Source organism: Eurosta solidaginis, chromosome 1 (genome assembly GCF_040869045.1).
Source record: "Eurosta solidaginis isolate ZX-2024a chromosome 1, ASM4086904v1, whole genome shotgun sequence".
NCBI classification, from domain to species: domain Eukaryota; kingdom Metazoa; phylum Arthropoda; class Insecta; order Diptera; family Tephritidae; genus Eurosta; species Eurosta solidaginis.
Window position 1 is genome coordinate 285,455,518 of NC_090319.1, and position 21,016 is coordinate 285,476,533.

The 21,016-nt window shown below is 36.1% G+C and overlaps 2 protein-coding genes across 18 annotated transcripts in view; one reads left to right on the plus strand and one right to left on the minus strand.

Annotated features, from left to right (window-relative positions):
* The window catches only part of LOC137237421 (tropomodulin-like), a 406,385-nt gene that overhangs the window by 186,088 nt on the left and 199,281 nt on the right, over positions 1–21,016 (minus strand). The window lies entirely within an intron of this gene.
* On the plus strand, positions 3,920–20,523 carry LOC137243343 (uncharacterized). Of its 4 annotated transcripts, XM_067771045.1 has the most exons (3): positions 3,920–4,136; positions 8,826–8,919; positions 18,160–20,523. In XM_067771045.1, exon 3 carries the CDS (start codon positions 19,145–19,147, stop codon positions 19,286–19,288), a length of 144 nt encoding a protein of 47 aa, XP_067627146.1. In that variant the 5' UTR covers positions 3,920–4,136; positions 8,826–8,919; positions 18,160–19,144; the 3' UTR covers positions 19,289–20,523. The 4 variants fall into 4 exon arrangements, with proteins under 4 accessions (XP_067627146.1, XP_067627137.1, XP_067627126.1 ...); XM_067771036.1 differs by lacking the exon at positions 8,826–8,919 and having other exon boundaries at positions 3,920–4,959; XM_067771025.1 differs by lacking the exon at positions 8,826–8,919.

Below are 21,016 nucleotides of genomic sequence, written 5' to 3' on the forward strand. Positions count from 1 at the left end.
GTGGTTACTAGTATCTAGGACCTACCTAATTATTTTCTAGATTTTAGTATTATTATTACTCAATGTAAATATTGTTTTCAATAAAAGCGTTTAACTTAAACATTTTTTTTAATTATTCAATTTTGTTCTGTTGCAATTGCAGTTTTTTCTTGTTGCCCTTCTTATTCTTATTAGCCTTTTGATTCTTATAACATATAGATACTACATCGCTCAGGTCATACGTAAGATCGAACATTTGCCTCTTACTGTTGCATTACTGCAAGAAAAAAAAACTGTACGCATTTAAAACTATAAAACTCTCTAAGGGTCACACAATTTTGTAACTAAATGTGCGCCGGCAAATTTAATGGCCCGCATAACAGTGCCACATTGCGTATGAGTACTTTGGTTACAACTGCCGTTCATAAATTACATTCACACCTACGTATATTTACCTACACGCATATGGATGTGTGCAAACACACATTTAACGGTTTATTACATTTTTTGTTCTCTTCATGCCATGACCAGTTCTGAGGTGCTTGACATGTTATATGACCCATAAACATACAAATCATGCAATGACCCAACACGTCAAGTCGTCAGTTGACTTGAGAACGAGAGGAAAGTGGCTTAAAGGGGTACGTGAAAATAAATGACAAATCATACGAGTAACGATGGAGTAATTTCGAATGCATAAAAAAAACGAAAGGGATGAATGTGTTTGGTGCATGTACGTGTAGCAAAAAACTAAATGAACATTGAATAATTTCCTGTTGATGATTTGTTCAAATATACCTAGAAACCCCAGTCAGATAGCAAAATTCTGGACAACCTGCGCAGTGACCAACTAAGAAGAGTTATTGAGATTGGCTTAAAAATACTAAAGAAAATACACGATGCTTGGTATCAGGTTGCACCGCCGCGTTGATTGTGCACTCATTAAATTCGACCTGAAGATACCCTAGACAATTAGTGCAAAGGATAAGGCTTAGACATCGATCTCCTTGTTTTGCTTAAAAGATTTGGGCCATTAGTTTTATCAAACGACGGAGGAGCTAAACAATTTCTTTCTTTTCTCTGTCTGGACCCGGGGGAGGTTTTGGAACAACGCCGATAATAGAGTGTGAGCTAACATGTTAATATAAACCTAGGCTGCACAGCAAAGTGCACTCGGATGAGGTTTCTTGCGATATACCGGTATTCCAGATTTCTTACCTTTATATTTATCAGCTGTAATATCTTCATACCTTCTACAGAGGAAGGGAGTGTGAAAATAAGTGTGGCACTGAATTTGTGAATCTGTAAGTGGACGAATCATAGCTGAAAGTAAAGGGAGTGGGCCATGATCTTGCAAGAGTTAGAGGTAAACCACAAATTAAAGTAGAATTCAGACGGAGAGTGTGGAACTAATTAGATAGCATTTTATAAGGGGCCTTCAACCTAAAGTTAGTTGGATATGCTGAGCGTCATGTACCGATCTGGATTCATCCATAACATATACAACGTCTGTAAATGCCTGAACATAATTCAAATTGCATCAAACTAACTAAAGTGCTGGAGGCTAGGCGTAAGGAAACCCTTTCTTTCCAGGAATTCATATACACTGATACGAGCTATTGGGTTATTTATGTGTTGGCCTAGAAAAAGTAAAAAAGGGTATGGTTGTCCGCGTTAGCATTATATGGTAAATATTCAGCAGTTCACATGCCAGCAGACAATACTCTAGCAACACTCAAATCGCCATTGAGTAATGGGCTTTAGTATACTCAAGTATTTCCCCTGAGCGTTTGGTATCAATAATCTTTCAGAAAGATCTCGTCATCTGGTGTGAGGTGATGTCAGGCGAGTTCCTACTGTATTTGGTGCAGGTCGCGAAACTTATGATATTACTTCTAATGAGAATGACTTCTTAATACTCCTTCTTAAATCGATACGCTTCCAGTGCCACCCTATAAAGATGTCTGTTATTGTTTTTACTGAGGAGCCCCATGCTGAGAATCTTACTAACAAAACCAGCAAGGGCAGATAAAATGAAATATGATATATACACACGACATAGCTCTAATAGTAGCCACAAAGTATCTTGAAATCCACTTCCCCAAAATTCCCAAAAGGGGCCTCGAAGTTATGCTCTATCTCCTCTCAACAGACGTATATGGTAAAATCTTAGCAACTTGCAGTTGATTGTGACTTTGCCCTGCCAGTATTCTGGATACAAATTTGCTATGCTGCCCCTCTATTTAGACAATATACTTTCCATTAAACTGACAGAGATTACCGAATAAGATGATGTCGTGAGTTTTCATGGAATTTTCCAATCGTAATGGCAAATGAGGGCAATGATTTTACTTGAAATTTCTTCCCTCTCCTTAAGTATGGGTCTGTTGAGCCTTTCCAGCGTCCTTTACATCAGAAAAATGTCGATAAAGAGATTTGAAATTTACCAATTTTATGTAAGTACCTGTCGTCATCGGGCTAACTTCATGATGCACCAATTCACACTGGCCAAAGAAACATTTTACCAGTGCCCAATACTCGTTTACCATGGTACCAATTGATGGTGTGAACTCACATGCATGGAAGTTTACTCTGACAGATAAGCAGAGATTAATGTACACCAGAGCAGGAATGCTTTATTGAACGTAGTCATGAATTGCACACAGTCGCTACGCAAACTTCCCAGACATAGCGTCACAGAAGTGATATGAGTACCACGGAACTAGCAAGTCAGGCTATTGAAAATATCGAAAGATATACATTGTTCCGCTTCTAGATGCGTACAAACGCTAAGTTATATTTGTTTTCGGAAAGAAAGCTTATGCGAGATTGTCAGTGCAACCCACTTTAATCGTCTTATCTTAAGTCCATTAATAATTAACAATTGCGTCAATCGTTTCCGTTTTTAAAGGATGGAGAATTCGAGCTCACCTAATGGCTTCAAAACGGACTATCCAGCTTAAGAATAAGCCCTGCTTTGCCGTTGGGGTAAACACTTTGAGCTTATGCAAATATACAGCTTCAAGAGGCTTCAGAGCTTCCATACGGAGGACATTTCCTTGTTTGCGGCTCTTAAAGATTAAAAAAAAAAAAACAATTTTACATTTACTTTTAAAGTCTTGCTAACAGTTACGATTACGATTCAAATAAGCCGAATTTATGTTATTTTAAGTCTCTGTAATCTTTACAATTTCTAGATAGTAACAACTTCTCGTTTCAAAGCAGATTTATATAAGGTCATAAAAAATCAATCGTAATGACAATTCTCAAAAAAACATAAAAAACAGTAGCAATTCTTCGAAATCAGGCGTGAAGTTTACAAATATATTAACATGTAAAATTCAAATTTATGCAGCAAAAACGGCACGAGTTACAATTTAATAAAAGTGAATCCCAAACACAATCAATGCCCACACACACAAACAAACACGCGATTATTTTACTAAAAAAGGCCCAGTGACGAAATATGCGATGAAAAAGTGAAGCAAACAAACTTAGAGATGAGAACAATATCGACGTCACTGCATGTTGCAAAATCAACAACTTCACTAACATTTAGACACACACATACTCAAAGATGTGTAAATGTAGTATCAATCGGCAGTCGAAGTTGCAAACAAAGTGCTAAGCCGGTTGCTTACTTTTCATCCATTATCAAAACAACAACATAACAGCGTAGCGAAACGGTATGGAAATGAAAATGCTAATGCACGCAACAGTAGAAAGCAATAATAACAACAAATCACAACACAACGTTGCTGCAAAAAAAAAAAATCTTACATATTTACAAGCGGAAAACAAACCGAAACGATCAGAAACGAAAGGACTGCCAAACAAACAAGCAAACAAACCGAGAGGCTTACGAATGAATGAGACTGGTTTGGCATATAAGACACAGTGAAAACTAATGCAGACGCAGAGTCGCGTAAGTAATGCCGAAGCGACAGGATGAATTTGTGATTTAAATGCGGATAGCAAAAGAAAATTTTCATAAAATTTTGTTGCAGTACGAAAGCGAAACTTTGTGTTGCAAGAAGAAGCAGAGAAGGAAGCATGTATTGTAGAATTCCAAAGCAACAATATTGGCTGTTTTGTGAATGAAAGTGACCAATAAGCGAAATTGTTAAACAAATGAGACGGTAAAAGTGTAAGTGAAAGTAAGTTTTGGTCAGCAAATGTTACGTATACGACATGTGGCACGCTTATTGAATGCTAATAGGAGGCTTGCGTCATATATTACGTATACGATATGGTGTACCTTTATACCATGTAAATATACAACAAAATTGTGTACTTGTGTTTAATATCTAAAGCTGATTAATAACGGTCATATTTATAAGAGGATAAGTGTGCAGGAACAACAACAAAAAAATAAAAAATATAGCAATTGATTATTTTTCAAAGCGGCTGCCTCATTATAGCGCGCGTTTGCATGTATGTGTGTATGTTTGCAGCATGCGGATATTAAAATAAATTCACTTTGCATATTTTCAGCATAACTAAAAAAAAAAAACAACGCATAGCTGCTTACCCGCCTCAGGTGTATTGTTAGTGATGGTAGTGTATATGTAGATATATATGTGTAACAGCTAGGGCATTACAATCGGGGGTTTCCACTTGATTTGCCTGTGAAATGTCAAAGCAATTCGCCAGCGAGATTAATGAAAGTACAATAACCAGATGTGGAAGAAAGCAAGATTGTGCAAAAAAGTGCTACTTGCATATGACTGTGTAAGCGTTATGCAGGCTATATTCAGTGAGAGCAGCATTAAATATTAAATTAAGGCTTTGGTATTATTTGGTCGTATTAACTTCACATGAATGCCTGCGCATTTTACCACGTTTTAGTGGCAGCAACTTCATCAGTGGCAGCAGTAGTGCTTTCTCTGCTGTAGATTTACAAAAGGCGCAGAAATACTGTATAAAATATTCTGCCCATACACATTGCTGCAGAATATTTAACACTTCAATGAATTTCGGGTACGTAAAGCACATAAAAACATTTAAAGAAATTTTATTTATGCCAATGTGTGTACTGTGGGATTTTTTGAAAGAAAATTTAATCAGGGCTGCATATATGTAAATATGGTTCGTTTCAGGAAACAAAATAAAACTGTTAAAAATTTGCTTAAAAATCTTGCCAATGCATCAAACCTGAGCTGAACTCAACTCGCGACAACAACGAAAAGGCTTTAACAGTGGCTGCTGTACCTAAATAATGAATTTGAAATTGTTTTCAGCATGCGTATCCAATGTATAAGCAGATAGTTCACAGTTGGACTAAGATGCCTTGGTTCCGTATTACAGCTGAGTAAATAATTTGTATCAGGTATGAACACATTGCGTTCAGGACGTACATAACGTATGCCTGGAATGATTCTCGAAGAGTAAAAGTTTAATTTTATTCAGGATGAAAAGTGACCTGTTGACGAAGTGTGCTTTCTTCTACGGAAGTGTCCATGCTATCCTTTCAATTTAATCTACATTTTAATAAATTTATTTTCACTTGAATTCAAATTATTAATAGTCCAAGATTTGTAAGATTTTCATAACGGCTAGTTTTATTTGAGAAAACTATGTTTAGAGTCGATACTCTCAGTACTGGGAGAACGATAGCTGGGATACCCTGTACTACGTGATGGCTCAAAATATACTATCTCATGCTTTTTTGGGGTTAGCTCTTCGACTTTAGTCTTTTAGAATTGAATAACATAGATTTCTTATGACCATAATTGCAAGTACATGCATCTAAATTTAACTACTTCACGAACTAGCTTTTTGGGAGCCAAGTTTTGAGCTCTAAACGTACATACGAATATTCTATCTACAAGTATTCAATGCACTTGTCTCTATGAGCAAATATGGGGGCTATCTCGCACTATGTCAGAGAGCTAGTCAACCTTGCGTGCCATGCATGCTTACACAACTTCTTCTAAGAAAGTGGATGAATACAATAGAGTCCTAAATTACGTGGGAGCCAAAAACAAATTTTTGTTAGAATGGGTTTCCGGGCATCAGGGATATTAAGGTAATGAACAGACAAATTACCTAGCTAAACTGGGTGCTATAGCAGCATTCAATGGTCAAAATCCATTCCGCGGATGCACAAAGGAATGCACTTGGCAAACTATTAGTAACTGTGAAACAAAAAAGTTCAAACAACACTGGATAGACTGATCAAGGCGAAGGGCTTTTAATCCTTTTGTGATATGCAGCAAAAAGCCAAATAGGTTCTCTTATACAGCAAGCGGCTGAAAGGTGAAGCAAAATGGATCCCAATAGGATTTCTCATTTTCAGTTGTCTGATGCAAAGTCAAAGAACATTACACTTTTTCATTTGGGTGCTTAATATCGTTCAGCAGTTTGACATGCCAAACTTCCTCCAGAATATTGTTTATAAGTCGGTAGTCACACAGGCGACAACAATATCGCCAGATGAATGGCTTTATATGTCGCCAACAGAGTTTTTTCGTGTTTTCTGAAAGTGCTGCCAGCAAGCGACTTGAAGTTTTTTTCCTTGTACGTTAGGGGCAATTGCGTATTCATGTGTGTAAAAGCGACTCTGATCGGACGTCGCACCCTCGTACATTCAGTGAATCCACAGTCGAAAATGGTATGTCAGCAACGCGAATGTTCAACTCTTTTGTCATCTGTCTGGTTCAAGCCGTGAGAAATCCTGCAAAGTGCACAAGGAGATATCTGCTTCTTTTGGAACACAGTTCACCTCCTGTATAAGAAACTATACTGATTTTGTATTTGGCTGGTGTCGCAGGCTTTAGTATCTGTACTACTCTACAATCCCAAAGGCAAGTCGTGGTGGTTGCGCGCTCCACCTACTACACCGAACTTCAAGCCCGGGCAAAGCACCATCATAAATTTTAGACACAATTTTTTTTCAACTGGAAAGAATTTTCTCTAAGCGCGGTCGCCACTCGGCAGTGATTTGGCAAACACTTCAAGTGTATTTCTGCCATGAAAAGATTCTCTGTGAAAACTCATCTGGCGTAGAATATCTAGTTACCATTTTTTCAATTTGTAGGAAAAATGGCAAGGAGCACGAAGCAAATTGGAAGAGAAGCTCGGCCTCAAATTCCCTATCAGAAGATATCAGTATGAGCAACAAAGGAAGAAAAAGAGTTGTGAGAAGCAGGCGTATGAAAACTCTACCGTAATTGGTTATACAAGTTGGTGTTAATTATAGCGAAACAAGGAACTTTCCCCGCCATTTCCGTACAGATCCATATTTTGCATTAATTGTGGAAAAATGATTTCGATATATGTAAAGCAATTCCGCAACCCCTATAGAAAAATAGCACCATGTACTCACCCAAGCGGGTTAGGGGGCTTAGAATATACCGCGGTAGGTATGCCTGTCGTAAGAGGCGATTAAAATACCAAATTCAAAGGCTTGTGTAGCCTAACCATCTAAAGGGGTTGCCAGCGCAATATATAACTTCTCCAAGCCAATTGTCAACCTCACCTACCCGTGGCGAATCCTGTTTCATTAACAGCTGAGGCTTTGGCGACTCCGAAATCCTGATGGATCTAGGGGGTGGGAGGGCGATATGGACTAAAATGTTTCATTTGGTCATACCAAATCGTTCCCGAGATGGTCGGGCAAGGTCTTCGGGGAGTGCTTTTATCGCTACAAAAACAGAATGATGTACCACAGACATGACAGGCCAAGTCTAAGTCTTATCGATCAAGCCGCCGAGCTCGCATATGGGGTAAGAATTAAAAAGTGAGATCTAGTTATTTTAGTGAATGTATCTGCTATGGAAAGTTCAAGTTTATCTAAATAGTATGAACTCTCTTTTTTGCTGTGTTGTTCGCGGCGCGTATATTAAGCCCCCAACCATCTGGAAGAACTGCCAAAGTGCCAACTGACGTTATGACCATGTCAAATTGACATAAGAACAAAGACCACTTGAAATGGTCACAAGGTTAATTGAGTTCATAAAGTTTTCTTATCTGACTTTATGGCCGTTTAGTAAGTTTCCGTTTGTTATTATGATCATTTTGGGAAAAAGCCCACTGCCACATACAGAAATTCAAAATAAGCGAGAAAGCAAACAAATTTCGTTGAATATTCTATTCCAAATTTTAATCAATTTTCATTTAAATTATTTTTAAAATGATAGTTGAATATATAAAAATATAGGAAAAAGAAGCGCTGCATCCGAAAAATTTTATCAATGAACTGAACAAATATATAGAGAAAACCACAAAACACAGCTCCAGTTAAACTGTTGCTAATATTTTAAAACTTGTACGTGCAAAGCCAAACTTATTCACCTGACGGTAACTTGCGAAAAGAAAATTCATTTAATGATAACTTTGGAAAAGTTGGATGGTCATAATGTCTATTTCATCGAACTTGTAATGATTGGAAATTTGACTATGTGAACATTTGATATGGTAATAACTTCAATTGACTTTGTGGCCATATTAAGTGGTCAAAAGGTCAATTGGCTATAGCCGTTGCCCTTATGTCAACTCTCCGTCCAAGTGAGCTGCTCCTTAACTGAACAAATGCCACCCAACCTAACCTAACCTAACAGTATTGTATTTCCTGCGAAGAAAAGGTCCAAAACATAAGCATGCATACCGAGTTTATTTAATTCCAACAAAGGGGAGAACAGCCCAAATGGATAAATAGATTATTTCCCTTAAAGTAGTTTATAAGAATGCCTTTTTACAATTCAGAATGTGTACACATGAAATATGAATGAAAAATAAGTAAGGGTGTCTAAATTCGGGTGTAACCGAACATTATATACTCAGCGGTTGTTTCAATTGTACAGTTCATTTCAGATAAATTACTTTTTCTATTTATTTTTTTTGAGGCTCTAGAAATGTTATGTAATGCTTGATCGGAATAGGGGCGTGGCGCCGCCCAACAAAAGAAAGTCTCCCGATTTTCTCTTACAATAAAACTTGGTAAGTGAAATAATCATTAATACAAAACTATATTTCGCTTATTATTCTAGTCTACGACCCTTTTAAACATTCTTTATATATAACAGTGGGCATGGTATTTAAACCGATCCGTCGATATTTACTAGAAATATTTCCCGCTGTAAGGAAAATATGTGCACCCAATCTTATTACGATCCGTTACTTTTTCTGCGCGTTATGGCTCCCGAAAAATAGAAAATTGCTTGCTCAGAAAGAGGGCGGTGCCACGCTCATTTTCAAAAATTTGAATTTTTTGCTTTTTCTTGTTATAATTGCACTTGGAATATGAAACACTTTTTATATAAAGCTCTTTTTTGCAAAAATATAGCTTATTTTATTCGTCCACGACCCCTTCAAAAATATTTTATGTAAAAGTGGGCGTGGTCCTTAACTGATTTCGTTAATTTTTCCCCGAAGCATTCCGAATAGTAAAGGCAAGCTCTCAGCTGAATTTTGTTATGATATTAATGGTTTTTGATTTATTGTAATTTGATTACTTCACAAATGTTTTTAAAATTTTTATCAAGAGTCTCAATATCAAACCAACCATCAAATTTCAACATTCTAGGTATATTATTTACTTAAAAATCAGGTTTTTTGTGTTTTCCAAAATGTTGTTTATGTAAAAAGTGGGCGCGGTTATCACCCGATCTCGCTCGTTTTAAATAGCGATGGGAGATGAGTGCCAAGGAACCCATGTACCAAATTTCAATTAGATGTCTCAATATTTACTCAAGTCATCGTGTGAACTGACAGACGCACGGACAGACGGGCGAACGGACGGACATAGCTAAATCAATTCCTTTTTTCACCCTGACCCGTTTATTCCGTCACTATCAACCGTTATGTTACCAAATCTAATATACTCTGTGTGCAAAGTACGCTGGGTATAAAAAGTAGGAGTGGCTTTGAGGCGATTTCACTCCTTTTCAGACCATCAGTTGTAGCTATGAAAAAAATGCGTATGCCAAATTTCGTTCGGATTAGGAGAATTTTGGTCGACTTATGGTATTAAAAGTATTTTGGAAAGATTAATAAAAAGGGGCGGTTCACGCCCGTTTTAAAAATTTGTTGAAGTTGTGCTCTTGGTTCAAAAATTCCACTACTGAGGTAGAAAATCAGTCAAGGTTAGTTAAATACCATAGAGTTATTGCAAACTTTGTTAAGGTTGGACCTTCAGGAAAAGTGGGCGTGGTCTTCTTGGTTATCTCCATACAGTCTATATAATTTGGCAAGGATAGTGTCTCTGCTAAATTTCAATGTAATACTTTAACGGCTATTCATTTACGGCTTCTTAAGCATCCAAATTTTCTGCTTTTAAATGTGGCCGTATTCCAAATTTTTTCGAATTTATATCTTGCCTCATAGAACCAATCCACGTACCAAATTTGTTTAGCTTAGCGGTATTCGTTATGGAATTATCTCATTTTTCCCTTTTTCTAAATTTTCGATATCGAAAAAGTGGGCGTGTTAATCGTACGACTAATTCATTTTTAATACCAATCTATTTTGAGTCCAGTCAACCCCGCATACCGAATTTGGTGACGATATCTCAATGTTTGCTCAAGTTGTCGTGTAAACGGTACGATACTGATGATTTTGATATATGTAAGTCTATATCTATTTCGATTCCTTTATACCTGTGCACCCAACCGCTATACAGTCTAAGCTAATATACTCTGTGTGGAAAGCACGCTGAGTATAAAAAGAAATTCGTATGGATTATACATGTAAAAAAACTGCGAGGCTTTCGCATATGGCTTTATGGAAATTACATTTGTTATCCTATATTGAAATCAGCTGATAAACAAAATAGCTGCTACGCCTTGTTATAAGTAAGTGTTTATTGTGAGTATCGTTTGAACACGTACAAATTCAATCGGAAATTTCCACACCTATCTTTTGAGATTTCACACCTTTATTTTTTTGCACACATTTTCTTCGCTGGCTCGTGTTGTTTTTTTTTTTTAACAACATTGCTATTTATAGTACCTACTACCTTTAATCACTTCAATTTTGTATATTTTATCAAATCCACGTTGCTATGAACTTAAACGCATTGCTGTGTTTGTCATGTTCACGTGCCAGATGCTGAAGTATGTACATTAGACTGGGTCGATTTAATAACCGATATTGCGCCATCGATTTTTCGATAGGATTTGGGCACAGGAAAAAAAGTTCCACTACGCATACCCAAAGAAATAATTTTCGATCCTGCGAAAGTTCATTTTTTTGAATTTTTTCGACTTTGATTTTTAAGGGTTTTTGCATGACCTACTATAAGATTTTCACTTGATTGTAAAATTTTCATGTATACCCTGCCCGACCCAAGAATGTCCGCCAAAAACGTTGGCGATAACAGTTTTTTGAAAAAAATGTTTATAGCGAATATTTTTGGGTCGGACATGGTATACATATGAACATTTTTTAGTAGGTCATGAAAAAAACCTTGAAAATCAAATTCGAAAAAAGTCAAAAAATTAAATTTCGCACTCTCGAAAAGTAATTTTTTGGGTATGCGTAGTGGAACTTTTTTTCCTGAGCCCAAATCCTATCGAAAAATCGATGGCGCGATATCGGTTAACTTTCGTCCATATAAATCGACCCACTCTGATGTACATACTTAATGTGATTGAGCATTATTACACACTTATAAAGCTTTTTATATTGCGCGTGTGCGTGTTGGCGTTTGTGCGTAAGTTAGTCGATTAATGAGTTCACTTGGGAAAATAATTGTATTGTAAAATGCATGTTTATTGCTCTTTATATCCGAAAATGGTTTACGAATTTTTGAGAAATACTAGAAGTAATTACTTAAGAATCATTCAAATATTTAAACTTATGTGAAAAACAAATATGTGATAAATAGAAAATCAATAACGCAGGCATCTGGGGACTAATTTTATTCGATGTTTGATATATGAGGCTAGCCAATGGCGGATTTACCCTTTAGGCAATATAGGCTAGAGCCAAGGGCGGCAAAATTGAGGGGCGGCAAAGTTCTGGTCAATTAATTTTTGAAAAAAAAAAAAAAAAACAATTGCATTCGGATTATGCTGCACTTAAAATTGCATTTTTGTCTGGATATCATAATAAATAATTCATTCTTTTTTATGCATTTCGAAATTAGAACGAAGCTATAAATCATTTTTCAGCATAGCAGACGTAAAAATTTGCATAAAACTTCTAATCACGCGCCTGGGCGTGGCGCAAAGAAACTGCCGACTCGCCACCCTGAAAATCAGAATCATCTAAAAGCTTACCACACTTGACATCACCGCCAAAAAACGTGCGCGCATTCGGTGCATTCGATGCAATTCTTGCCAAGCCAACCTAATATAAACGCACGCAAGTCTTTTCTGTCAAAAATGTCTCATGCACGTACAACTTGTATGAGATCAACCGAAATTGAATTTGCTGCGTGAAAACCTAACTCGATTTCCAATTTTTGTTCTGCGTGACATTTAGATTTGACGTTTGCACCAGTGAGCTGCAATTATTCATCTTTTAAAGTTATTAGTGGACTAACCAAAAAATGAGTATTAGTGCGTATGCGAACAAAGAATATCAAGCACTTGTACTAACACACATTTACATAGTCATGTTTCGTATAATGAATAACTGCTCATAAGCCACGAAGCAGTTCAGTACTCAATTGTCTTATTGAGCAAGAAAGTCAACTGTGTTATACGAAAACACTAATTGGAATCAGTAAGACGAATAATGCAGTGAAATGAATAAAGTCATTTCAGTCTTCTGACGCTAGCAACACAACGATGTACGCGAAACTAAACTGGATACAGCGCGAAAGTAACACCGATGATAAACGAAGTGCATACACATGAAATTGTCGTGCTACTCAGTTAAAGCGACTATGACATCAGTTTATACTCAACAATGTCATATATGTATGAGACATATGTGTTACGGGGCACTCGTATGTATTTTCTAGTTTATGTGCTAATCACTCATAGTATTTGTCTGTACTTGACTAAGTACACATTTAGAAACACGTGTTTGGCTCATGACTAAGTGCACTAATTTTATTAGTACTCAAAGCAGATCTCTGGTTTGCACACATGTTTTTCATTGTCGCAACGCATGCTAATTTCGGTTAGGGCAAAAAACGTCGGTTGTTTGCGTGCGCTAAAAAAATGCAGTGCGATTTTATTAGGTTGGCTTGTGAGATCAAGCCCTTCTTTTCTTCACAAGTATATTATAATGTATAAAATCTGAAGGTCAAGTCTGGTCGTACGTCAAATAAAAGGCAGTATATAGTCTTCTGTTTGTCTTGTGTGATGAATTTTCTTTTGTTACCTTTTTGAAACATCTAAGCAACGAAGAATTATGTAAGCAATCCACTATATTGAGCAATTACTACACCCACGATCTTGAGGAACATTTGGGAAGTAAATGCTCAGGCATACCGCATCGAAAAGAACATTTCAAATTATTCTCCGCTGGAACTGTTGAAAATGCTGAGACAGAATAATTTGCATATCCTTACCCTAATGTTTGCGAATTCGCAGCTGAAAAATCAAGACGCAAAGAAATGTAAATGAGGAATATTTGGAAAAAAGTTAAGATTTTTTTTTTTTTAATTTTTGTTGTTATAGACGTAGGATTAATGACGACAAACAAAAAAACCGCTGTGATGGCTGAATGGTTATAGCATCGGCGCCTAAACTTTGCCGATGAAGGAATTTAGCAGTTCCCGAAATGGATTTATACAACGAGCTTTGGCAGTTGTCTAAATTTTTTCTTTCTTCTATTCTAATTTAATACTTTTTTCAATTAAGAAAAAATTATTGTTAATAATGATAAAATAATTATTGTTAGGCCTTGAGCTCGATTCGAACCCGCGTGCTTTGCACACAGAGTATATTAACTTTGATTGGATATTGGTTGGTTGTACAGTAGGTGGGGTTGATTTGTGGGGAGGCAAAAAAATCGCCCATTGCTCTGTGAAAATCATATTCTAGGGATCAAAATAAGAAACATTGCGAAGGAGTCATACCTCTAAAACGAATTCTGATGCCCCCCCTTTGGGTCGAACTTGCAAATTTTGAAAAATCCCACTTTGAAATGCCTATGTTTTTTCTTTTTGGAGTTTATTTTTCTCTTTAGAAATTTATTTAGTCAGAACATATGTAAATGAAAAAATTTATTTAACTTAGTGATAGAAAAGAAATTAAAAAAAAATTATTAGAAATTAGCGTTTTTACAACCCCCTTTTAAAACCAAGGCATCACTGTGACGCATTTGCATGTCGTAAACATAGTTGTGTGGGTTTTTTATTGAACCGCTTTAAAAAATGAAGGTATCACTGTGACACAATTGCAGATCGTAAAATTGTTTGTGCTGTTTTTTTTAAGCCACCACAAGACACAGCAGGTAGAATTGAAATTGCCCCTACCCAAAAGTTCGACCCAAAGGGGGGGGGGGGGGAGGCCATCAGAATTCGTTTTAGAGGTATGATTCCTTCGGCAAAGTTTCTTATTTTGATCCCTAGAATACGATTTTTACAGAGCAATGATCGATTTTTAAATCGACCCGCCCTATTGTTCAGGTATAAAGGAATCGAGATAGGTATAGACATATATCAAACTCATCAGTATCGAAACAAAATTTGATTGAGTCATGTCCGTCCGTCCGTCTCTCCGTTAACACGATAACTTGAGTAAATGTTGAGATATTTTGATGAAATTTGGAAAATGGGCGTGGCACCGCCCGCTTTTAAAAGAAGTTAATTTAAAAGTTTTGCAAGCTGTAATTTGGCTGTCGTTAAAGACAACATGATGAAATTAGGGAGGAACGTTACTACTATTACTATATATGTGTTCTAAATAAAAATTAGCAAAATCGGATGAAGAACACGTCCACTTTTAACAAAAATTGAATATCTTACAGTATATAAGTTAATTATGTCAACATTCAACTGCAGTAATGATATGGTGCAACCAAATACAAAAAAAAAGAAAATTTCAAAATGGGCGTGGCTCCGCCCTTTTTCATTTAATTTGTCTAGAATACTTTTAATGCCATAAGTCGAACAAAAATTTACCAATCCTTGTGAAATTTGAAGGGGCTTAAATTCTGGGACGAGAACTTATTTCTGTGAAAAAGAGCGAAATCGGTTGAAGCCACGCCCAGTTTTTATACACAGTCGACCGTCTGTCCTTCCGCTCGGCCGTTAACACGATAACTTGAGCAAAAATCGATATATCTTTACTAAACTCAGTTCACGTACTTATCTGAACTCACTTTGTATTGGTATAAAAATGGCCGAAATCGGACTATGACCACCCCCACTTTTTCGATATCGAAAATTACGAAAAACGAAAAAATGCCATAATTCTATACCAAATACGAAAAAAGGGATGAAACATGGTATTTGGATTAGTTTATTGACGCAAAATATAACTTTAGAAAAAAACTTTGTAAAGTGGGTGTGATACCTACCATATTAAGTAGAATGAAATGAAAAAGTTCTGCAGGGCGAAATCAAAAGAACTTGGAATCTTGGCAGCAATACTGTTCGTGGTATTATATATATAAATAAATTAGCGGCATCCAACATATGATGTTCTGGGTCACCCTGGTCCACATTTTGGTCGATATCTGGAAAACGCCTTCACATATACAACTAAGGGCCACTCCCTTTTAAAACCCTCATTAATACCTTTAATTTGATACCCATATCGTACAAACACATTCTAGAGTCACCCCTGGTCCACGTTTATGGCGATATCTCGAAAAGGCGTCCACATATAGAACTAAGGCCCACTCCTTTTTAAAATACTCATTAACACCTTTCATTTGATACCCATATCGTACAAACATATTCTAGAGTCACCCCTGGTCCACCTTTATGGTGATATTTCGAAAAGGCGACCACCTATAGAACTAAGGTCCACTCCCTTTTAAAATACTCATTAATATCTTTAGTTTGATACCCATATTGTACAAACGCATTCTAGAGTCACCCCTGGTCCACCTTTATTGCGATATCTCGAAAAGGCGATCACCTATACAACTATCACCACTCCCTTTTAAAACCCTCATTAATACTTTTAATTTGATACCCATATCGTACAAACAAATTCTAGAGTCAACCCTGATCCACCTTTATGGCGATATCCCTAAATGGCGTCCACCTATAGAACTATGGATCACTCCCTCTTAAAATACTCTTTAATACCTTTCATTTGATGCACATGTCATACAAACACATTCCAGGGTTACCCTCGGTTCATTTTCCTACATGGCTATTTTCCCTTATGTTGCCACCATAGCTCTCAACTGAGTATGTATTGTTCGGTTACACCCGAACTTAACCTTCCTTACTTGTTATTTAATTTGTTTTGTTTTTAACCATCAAATAACAATAATAACATCATTCATTGAATAAAACATTAAATCAACAAAATACGCACAACAATAACCCACTATAATGAACGACTGGTTGTACAAAAATGGCCAGCACTGAAGTCATCATCAGGACTGAATCTTCAAATGCGCTTTCAGATTGAAGTCGAAATATTGACGTTTAATTAAAATAAAACAAACTAAATTAAAAACTAGTAAGGACGGCACTGTCTTCGGCTGTGCCGAAGACTTCATATCTTTCATGAAAGGGGCTGAACAATAATCTTATCCTGTTCGTAATCTCGAAATAATCGGATGTATAAGATAAGAAATATATAGTGAACAGATGTACATACCTAAACGATTTTTAAGATAAATATAAAATAAAAACTGGCAAAAAACCCCCTTATCTGAACGATCGGTTGTATGGGATATATATTATATATAGCTCAGATCGAAATAATTTTTACAGGAAATCTTCTATGATATATTAGAACAAATATCACCAAGTTTAACGTTTTTATATTGGAAATTAAGGGAGGAATTGCCAAAAATCTTTGTATTTGAACGATCGGTTGTATGGGATATATACTATATATAGCTCCGATCAAAGTGATTTTTTTTTTTGAAAATCTTCTATGATATATTAAAATATATATCACCGAGTTTCACATTTATACTTTCTAAATTAAGGGAGAAATGGCTAAAAATCTTTCTATCTCAACGATCGGTTGTATGGGATATATAACAGTTATATATAGTTATTACAGCTCCGATCAAAGTGATTTTTTCAAGATACCTTCTATGATATATTAGAATATATATCACCGAGTTTCACGTTTATACTTTCTAAATTGCGGCAGAAATGACCAAAATTGTCTTATCTGAACGATCGGTTTTATGGGAGATATATGTTATAGTGGTCCGATCCTACCGGATCCGACAAATGTCTAATATAATACAAAAATACATCTTTGTGCCAAACTTCATTGAGATATCTCAAAATTTGAGGGACTAGTTTGCGTTCAAACAGACAGACGGACGGACAGACGGACATGGCTATATCAACTCAGTTCGTCGCCCTGATCAATTCGATATACTTAATGGTGAGTCTATCTTTTGTATTTCTCAACGTTGCAAACATCGGACCAAAGTTAATATACCATTTCATGTTAATGACCGGTATAATTAAGTGTTTTATTGAATCCGGCCTTGAGCTCAAAAATACAAAATAACAGCATATAAGATAAATCATTTGCAAATACAGTGAATTTATAAACGAACAAATTATCACAGTGAATGAAGGCAGAGAAATAAACATTGTCACTCTTTGCGTAAGTTTTTTTCGTAGGACTTAGGGTTATATTATGTATAATGCAACGAGTCATATTTTCTCCTGTGAACCAGAATTCGTATCATATAAGCGCATTCATTCAGCTCAGTGAGTGACAGTAAACCTGATTGTCTTTGTGAAATTTGGGTATTATATAGGTGTGAATGTGAATGACAGTGACTGCGACGCAAAGTGTTACGGATCCTTAGAGTTGGTTTCCGCATTCATAATAATGGAACATACCATGTCGAAATTTTAACTTTGACACGCCTTGATTGTCTTGTATGTTATATCTTCGAATTTGGTATTACTCTTTAAATGGCCAGACTGAAAATATAATGTATAAAATTTTTTTTTGGGACAACCCTGTCATACACATATGTATGTATTTAAAAACTTCATGAACTTAAGCACATTTTTTAAGTTTTTATTACATTTTCCGTAACACGTTTTACGATTTGTTAGTACATAATACAGCAGTATATAAAATGTTTTGCTTTTTTTCTATTTTCTATTTCCAGTCTGAACTACGTTAAACCAACTCGCATTGAAGCCAGTCATATAAAACACATTGGTATGCAAACGAAAAACATTTACAAACAAGCATCCACAGTTAGGTGCTTTTCAAAGTAGAGCAAACATCCTTTCGCCGTTAACTTTGTATAACTGAGGCGGCGCTACAATGAAGTTGACGCCGAATCGACAGCGGCGGTTACAAAGATTTTTTGAAGCAACTAACAAGTAGACGACTGCAACAGCTAAAAGAAAGCGGAAGAGTTATCAGCGGAAACTAGCGAAATAGCGGAATGCTATTAGCAAAAGCGTATTTGCTGATAATCTACATACGCAAGAAAAAGAACACACAACCATTTGAGGAGATGGAGTGCTTAAAAAGGGGCGACATAAATTTCACATTTCGCTTACTTCACTAAGCTCAAACAACAACAAATATATATATACGAAACGCTAAAACTGTAATTGTACCTATGTAAGTGCAAAAACTTAACCACAAAGTAAGCAGATAGCGTCTTACACTAAAAGACGACGCGTCAGAAATATTGAGCACAATAGAGCGCCGCGGTTGAAGTGCTAACTGCAGCGAAACTGAAACTTTAGAAGAGCTGTTAAGGAAATCTTCGCACATACATACATAGACAGTTTCAAACTAAAAGTGAGTGAGTTGAAGAAGAAAAAGTAAAAGAAGTAAGTAACCGCCACCGCTAACAGTGGCCCACTGATAATCGGCAACAAATCTCTGACGCATGTTGCGGATCACAACTGCAACATATGACATACTGAAAATCCGTTCAGCGCCTTAGGTTAGCACTTTGAACTCCAAGACCTCCAAGTGGAAGAAAATTTACGCACTGGGATTGCTTTGATTCTTCTTAAAGACAACCGCAGCGATTTTGTAGCTTTCGCCACACGCATATGAGTCCATATAACACTCGCTACTCACTCTAAACTCCAAGAACAGAATTAAAGTGAATCGGACGTCGCATCGGTATGGTGCACGATATCATTTTGTATATACTTTTAATTGTTTTATTTTGCTTGATTTTTATGGCACAATTAATTGTTAACGTCTATGCCTTTCAAAGACAGGCACCCACCACAAAGTCAGATCGTGCGGACATTAGTTTTGTATAGAATATAAAAGTGTAGGTTGTGGAACGTGATGTTCATTATGTACGAAGCTTGACTGGGGCTACAGCAATAAAATGTGGGAGTCAAAGCAACTTACGTTAATGTAAAGAAGTTTGCTTTACACAGCGTTCGAAGAGTGAAAGCACGACTCACCACATAAAATACAATGTGTAAAGCTAAATAAAAAATCTGAAGCGAAGAGAAGAATATAAAATGAAAATATATAGTCTGATGTTGGGCGTATAATCAGGTCACATGCTAAGGTAACGTTAATAGATACATATACATATATACGCCTATATTATAGACTAATGCAATTTGTGCTTCCGCCGGCAACGCAAGTGACAACTATGGCGTTACGGATTAAATATGTCTTAAGCAGCCAAGTCACGGCTTCAATTAAAAGTCAAAGTAATAACAAAGAGAAATGGACATTACGTCCGTTTAAAGGAGCGACACAACAACAACGTTGGTTCGATAAGAAACTGCGTAAAGCGTTATATGCGCGGGGAAGATAAGTGCATATATGTAAGTGCACAGACTAATTAAGAACTGCGCAAAAACTAATAAATACATAAATTAAACGAAAAATAGATTAAGAAATTGAAAATATAAGTTAAACAATAAACAAAGTAGTGTAAAAATAAAAAAAAATTGTATTAGTTAATGTAAGAGATGTAGAAGAGAAACAACAATAGATAATTAAAAAAAATGAATAATGGAGAGTAGGACAAAAAGAAGTAAGTAACAACGATAGCATATACATTAGGGTAAGTAAAAATAAAATTGAAAATTGAAAGAGCCATACATTTTATTTCCTTTATATTAGGTCGTTTGAATGTTTTTAATATAAATCTTAATATAATTAATTAGATGAGAACTTAAACCTGCTTTTAAGTAATTCTCTATGAGCTATAGACTTGAAATTTTAAACTTAATTCAGAGGCCGATAACAATATAAAACGCATACCAAAAAATTTCGCTAGAGGGGGCACGGATTGAGATATTTCGAAAAATCGTACGGAACGGATGGAGTCTTGCGATCGGTTTTTAAGTTACTTCCTATTGAGCTACAAACGTGAAACTTTACAGATAGGTTAAGACGCTTAGATAATGCAACAAAAAGCAAAAAAAGCCCGTTAGGTGGCGCACGGATCGAAATAATTAGATGAGAACTTAAACCTGCTTTTAGGCAATTATCGATGCGCTAGAGACTTGAAGTATCACACTTAATTCAGAGGCCGATGACAGTAGGTATAAAAAGCCTACCCAAAAATGTCGCTAGAGGGGGAACGTATCGAGATATTTAGAAAAATCGTACGGAACGGATGGAATCTTGCGATCGACTTTTAAGTAACTTCCCATTAAGCTATAAACGTGAAACTTTACAGATAGCTTAAGACACCGGGACAATGTAACAAAAAGTAAAAAAGATTTCGTTAGATAATAATATGCAAATTTGGCATTTTGAGATCGGTTTTTAAGTAACTCTCGATGAGCTAGAGACTTAAATTTCAAACTTAATTCAGAGGACGATGACAGTATAAAATATAATACAAAAGGTTTCGGTAGGGGGCGCATGAATTGGATATTAAGAAAAATCGTACGGAACGGGAGGAATCTTACGATCAATTTTCAAGAGACTCCCATTGAGCTACAATCTTGGAACTTCATCCACATACTCGCTTGTAGCAATTCAAGCTTGGCATATATGAATAATTTTCAAGTAGC

What these genes read in the sequence shown, in the direction of transcription:
- LOC137243343 (XM_067771036.1), top strand. Translation starts at nt 19,145, where the DNA reads ATGGTGCACGATATCATTTTGTATATACTTTTAATTGTTTTATTTTGC.